This window comes from Toxorhynchites rutilus, chromosome 3 (genome assembly GCF_029784135.1).
Source record: "Toxorhynchites rutilus septentrionalis strain SRP chromosome 3, ASM2978413v1, whole genome shotgun sequence".
Classification (NCBI taxonomy): Eukaryota; Metazoa; Arthropoda; class Insecta; order Diptera; family Culicidae; genus Toxorhynchites; species Toxorhynchites rutilus.
The window spans coordinates 292,418,295-292,424,294 of NC_073746.1; the positions used below are offsets into that span (position 1 = coordinate 292,418,295).

At 38.7% G+C, this 6,000-nt stretch overlaps 1 protein-coding gene across 1 annotated transcript; it reads right to left on the bottom strand.

Moving 5' to 3' along the window:
* Positions 1-100: 100 nt before the first annotated feature.
* Positions 101-1,044, bottom strand: LOC129779423 (uncharacterized). The gene is made up of 2 exons (XM_055786891.1): positions 436-1,044; positions 101-366 (listed from the first exon to the last, which is right to left on the bottom strand). The coding sequence occupies exons 1-2, from the start codon at positions 974-976 to the stop codon at positions 155-157; spliced, it is 753 nt and encodes a 250-aa protein (XP_055642866.1). The 5' UTR covers positions 977-1,044; the 3' UTR covers positions 101-154.
* Between the last annotated feature and the right edge of the window lie 4,956 nt (positions 1,045-6,000).

Below are 6,000 nucleotides of genomic sequence, written 5' to 3' on the forward strand. Positions count from 1 at the left end.
ACCGTGTAGATGATATTGAAATCCCAGCTGAGCACTTATATGAGAAATGACTCGGGAACGCTTGTGTCATTGAAGAAAATAAAAAAAAAAGCTCAAACAATTTTAGACATTGATAGATGTTTATTCGTTCACTATGGTGCCCTCCGTTGTCCTTCTAATACCCTCCCACAAACTCCTCAGGGAAGTTGCCCGAAATCCAATCGTCAACTGTGCGCTCAACTGGGCGATTAGGGCAGAAATTGAACGACTCCTTCAGCCGTTCATCATTGGCGTGGTAGATACCGATGTCAGAGCATGTGCGGAAGTGTTCCTGTGGGCCACATCCAAGAGCACCCGTTCCATCAGGGCATATTCCCCAATTGTTAGCTGTAAATAGACACAGTGTTCAGATGCAACCTCAATCATTTATGGTCTGATCGGCCTCTGCTCACTCACCTGTAACATAGGTCCACTGTAGAACAGCGTGTTCACACACGAGACCTCTGGGAAGCTGAAGCGGCACATGGTACATGCCGTACATGGTTGAATTGAGATGCCAAATATGTCTGCCTTCGGTGTCCACTAAGAAATGTTCGTCGAAGCATTTTTCCGTTTCCGCTGAGTTATCCAGACAGCAAAGTTTGAACTCAAAGTGACCTCGATGGTTGGCGGTGATTATTACATCTATCGTTATAACGGATCCTTCGGTATAGTTCGCGACTATCTCGCCCTGACCAAATGTTCCACCCAGTTCGTGTGCGCGGGGTGTGGGATGCGCGTAGTTGTCTCCACAGACGCCGCATCTGCCTCCGTTCTGGCCCCATTGGATGCCGATTCCACCGCACCAAATTTCGTTGTCGTTCCAGTTTGGTGGGGCATTAGGGTTACAGCGCCAGCGGGTGCTCCGCTGTGGTGGGAACCTGACCGTTCCGTGTCCTGCTGCGAGTGGAATCAGTGCCACAATTAATGCAGCTAGCACTACGATAAGACGGTTCATTTTGCTGACACAACGAAACTGCTGGGGGTGGTGTAAATTCGATACTGACAGTTTCACCGATTAAGACAAAACAGTTTTATATGTACATTTGAAGCAACGATATCGCTGTGGGCGATAATCGGGTCACGATGGTATCGGCAGGATTAATGGCTTTCCAGATGGATTACATATTGTATTGCATTTTTGTATCCTACAGCGCATTTTTAGCAGCATAATTTGCCGTTTATAAAGTACAAAGGGTATTACGATAAAGCTCTGCCATCCTCAATACTAGATAATCTCTATACAAACAACGCTCGTCTGATAAGAGTTGTTTATTTGAATAATGTTTTGAAAAAGAAGAAAGTTGATACGGCTCGACAAATATTTTTGTAAACCACATCATATTTGTGGCACAATAACGGAAATTTATCTAGTTTTGGGCCTTCAAATCATGCTCGGGTTTGAAGGCTTGGTGTACGAAATCGATCATCGGAATACATTTTTTGACGATAATAACTATCACCTGTCAACTTAAAAGGATTTTATGCCCAAAATTAGTCGTGGCATCAAGGTTGTGCGAATAATCTATATTGAGGTTAAGGTGCACACGCATTTTTGAGGTACCACGCGCCTCCATTGTCTGAGTAACATAAGAAAAAATAATTATGTTCGAAACAGAATCAGATGATCATGTAAGAGACCATTATTTAAGTAAGGGTACTGGGGGCAAAGTGGTCACCTGTTTGTTTGGTAGTATAACTATTGACTATTGACACCGTATCGATAGTCACCTTATGTTTGAAAAATTTCTTGACTTTTGAGTCACGCTGTATTTCATTGCAGCTGTCGCATGTCAAAATATAAATGAAAACAACGCTCGGTAGCCATTCGGCCGTAGTTTTGTGCGTTTCGAATTTAAGGAATTTGTAGTGAAATTTAGTTTATTTGACCTGATATTTTCGACAAATCAACAGTTTGGACGACTGTTTACTTTTTTTTGGAGAGGTGAACAGATATTTTGTTCAATTTTAGTGATTATATTGCATGGAAATTACTTTGTTGTTTGGGGGCAAAGTGTTCAGTGGAGGATTACTACTGACAATGTTCTGTTTGCATAAGTTGATATACCTTATCACCTTCTGCTCTTAAAGGGGTCACTTTTGTGGTTTTGACCTAGGAAAAAATATGCCACCCCAACCAAAACCAAGCCTATTATGAAAAACGTTATGTGTTTCCTACAACGTTTTTGTACGTATGAGAAAGTTTCAATTACGACTCTAGGTGAATAGGTCCAGCTTATTTCATACATGTACCTACTATTTCAAGAATGATTTAAACAAATTTGGATAAGAAAACATGCATAAATCTATCCCTTCTAGCATGATATGAGCGAGTGACCACTTTACCTTCTCACTAAAAAAATGTTCGAGTTTTGAAACTATTTTTCTAATAATAAAAAATGCACTATTTTCAATTTTCCCAATAAAATCCGCTTGCTATCTTGAACAAGAATAAGTTGAGCTATTGGCAAACTGCTTCACGACAACGCCAGGCCCCATGTTGCACAAGTCGTCAAACCGCACCCCAAGAGCTCGAATGGTAGGTTTTTTAGCATCCGCCGTATTCTCCAGACTTGCACCAACCGATTACCATTTTTTCCGCTCCTTGTCAAACCATACGAATGGCGTTACTATCGATAACAAAGAGGTCCTTGAAAACAGGCTCAATAACTTCTTCGACACCAGACCAGGTGATTTTTGGCGTAACGGTATCAACGAATTGGCCGAGGGGTAGGAAGAGATGTAAACAGCAACGAGGAATATATAATTGATTGATATAATTATTGTTTTTTGTTTTGATAAAAGTCTTCGGTAAAAACGCTGCGAACTCATTCCCCAACCCAATAGTTTAGATGCTTGAATTTTTGATGTTTTTTTCTGAACAAGTAAAGCAAATAATATTTTAAATATCCATAATTTCACTTTTTGTATACTACTCTTTTTTTTTATTCTAAATTAAAAAAAGTTTCAGCGGGTTGAAAAAACAGTGCGATTTCGGCTCTTCTGGTTATCCGAGACAAATCCAATAAATTCTTATTTACAAAAGACGCCGCCATGGTATGAACCTCGGACAAGCCAATAAAAAAAGTGACGAATAATTAGGGACATTACTTGATCAAGATTCGTGCCAAACTTAAATATGCTATTTCTAAACCACTCAAAGCCACCGGATACATCCAAGAAAACAAGAAAACTATGTTTCATTCGAATTGAAAGCGAGAGATCTCGAACGGTGATTTTGCATGTCCGAAATATTCGAAGACATTTTTGCATCAAATCGCTACCGGGGACGAAAATGGATCCATTACGACAATCCAAAACGCAAATGATCGTATGTACAGCCCGACTAACCAGGAACATCAACTTATGCTCTGTATTTGGAGGGGTCAAAAGGGTGAACTGCCAAACTTGATCAAATGAGCAGTGGAGACTTCTACAGGCAACACGTTATCCATTTTTGACGTTTTATTGCCGGAAAATATCCAGATTATGCGATCAGACACGAGTCGATAATATTCCATTATGACAACGCTCGGCCTCATGCTGCTGTTCGAACTAAAACAAAAAAAAAGCATTTTTGGCAATTCAGCAAAATTTACACATTTATTTATACAAATTTTATATTAAATAACTATGAATTGGAATTGTCCATACCTACACAATTTCATTTCCGATACTTCCATGTTGTGTTCAGACTGAATGTTTTGAGAGAAACATTTTTCTCGAAAATGTGGGTAGATTATTTTATGATTGGTTTGTATCAAAAGTGTTAGTTAGTTAGCTATTGGCAATACTTTGAATAAAACAGAGTGTCTCATTTTCATAAAATGAATGTGTATTTTCTGTATGAAAATTCCAGTTTTATATTCATATGCTCGTACAGGTAACTAACTATACGGAAAGTTAATTCTAGAAAATGGATTGAAGTATTGGAATGGAAAATTAATGGAAAAGTGTCCATCGCGACCCACCTTGAAGTTACGATGTAAAATGAGAAATTGTAATGGGGAAATCCGAAAAAGACGATGTAGACTTCGCTGTGTCATTTTTAAAAATTAGTGTAGGCACAATTGACATGTCATCTTCTTCTGCTCTCTGTCGTATCGCTCTTTAAGGCCAAGAGATCATTCAGAAATGAGCATGGGTTCTGGAATATTCCAAAAATTAAGCAGGTAACTTTAACATAAAAATTTAAATGAAAACGTAAAATGAATAGATGAGAAAAAAGAGGTACTTACGTATTTACCACCGTAGCCCAGTTTTTATCATAAATTTATTATTTCGTGCTGAAATTGAGATCAATGTAATGGGGGCGAAGACCCCATTTAACGAGGATAAGAAACCGAGGCGGCACCAAGCCGCCGAAGTGATGCAATCAGAGTCGGCCGCCGACCCGCCGTCGGAAGCGGCGGCCTCTCGCAGGCAAATCTGTGTTCTACCGATTGCCCGGTTTGTTTGAAAAATAGGAGACGATCCTTTAGTCAGGTCGTCGGACGGCATATGATTACCTAGTGCATTACGTTTGCCCGGTTAATTATGCATGTCGTGTATTTTGATTGCCTGGTTGCAAACGTATGTCACCCTAACTAGAGGATCGTCTCCTATGTTTCAAACTAAACGGGCAATCGGTGGAACAGGCCGTCTCGGTTCCTTGTCCTCGTTAGATGAGGGCTTCGTCCCCATTACAATGATCTCGGGATTCATTTAATTGCGAAAAAATTAATTCATGATCAAAATTACACTTCAGTGTCATAATACGTATGTACCAAAATTGACAGTTTTCTTTTAAGTACACGGTCTGCGTCATCCATGTGAACTAATAAACTTCATAATACGTTATAAAACTGCATTCTTTCACTTTCCATTATTTTGAAAAGAATTTTATTCAACGCCACTATTTCTCAAATTGCACTACCTACAAAAAATACTTTTTGAACGGAAGTTAACGTACAGGACAAATATGATCTTTATATAACACTGATCAGTAATAAATATACAAATACTTCCTAATAATAAAATTTGCGTATTATTCGAATATATCCTTCTTTCGGGTAAGTGTCGCATTCGGGTAACTGTGACATTCCGGTAAATGCCACATTCGGGTAACTGTTACATTCGGGTAATTTTTGCATTTGGGTAAATGTGGCAGTGTCAGTGTAAGTGTCAGTTCGGGTAGATGTTACATTTATAACATTCGAGTGGATGGAATTCGGGTGAATGACTTTCGGGTAACTGTCTTTCGGGTGAGTGGGTTTCGGATAAATATGACACAATCATACATCAGTTCAACTGAGCTCTTACACATTTCTGGTAACTCAAAAGAAAAAAAAAACGTTATGACACGTAGTGTATGTGCTGTATAGCCGGGAAGTGTTAGTGTTTCTTCACTCCGAAAAGTTGAAGGATTTAATGAAACAGTGGAAAAGATAAATGAGGCAATAGAAAAAGGTTGTAAAAAAATAAAAATACAAAAAAGCAGTTGGAGCTTCAAAGGATCGAAAATTTTAACCAAACGTGAAAATAGGTGTAAACGGGTGAGAATAAATATGATACACTTATTCGAGGTATATAGAACTTGAATAAATTCAGCATATGTAAACGCTTGTGAATTTCTCACTGGTGAGAGATCACTAAAGTTGGATGCAGTTCTACTTCAGGTGAATAAATTCACCGAAAATATGAATATATTCATTATAGAAGTTCACGCTAGTGTAAACGGTTGATGCGATTTCTATAAATCTCATCATATTTCTTCACATGAATATATCACTAGTCTAAATCCACCCTTAGGTTGTAGAATGTTTTCAGCAAGTTTACTGCGAAAATACGGTGAATTGAAACTGATTGCACCCAAGAGATGTTATCAGAAATATGTCACAACCCATCAGGAATCAAACATCTAACGGACAAATGCCCATCACGACAAACACACACATACACACACATCCTTTATGATCACGGGATATTTGGATTGAAATAGAA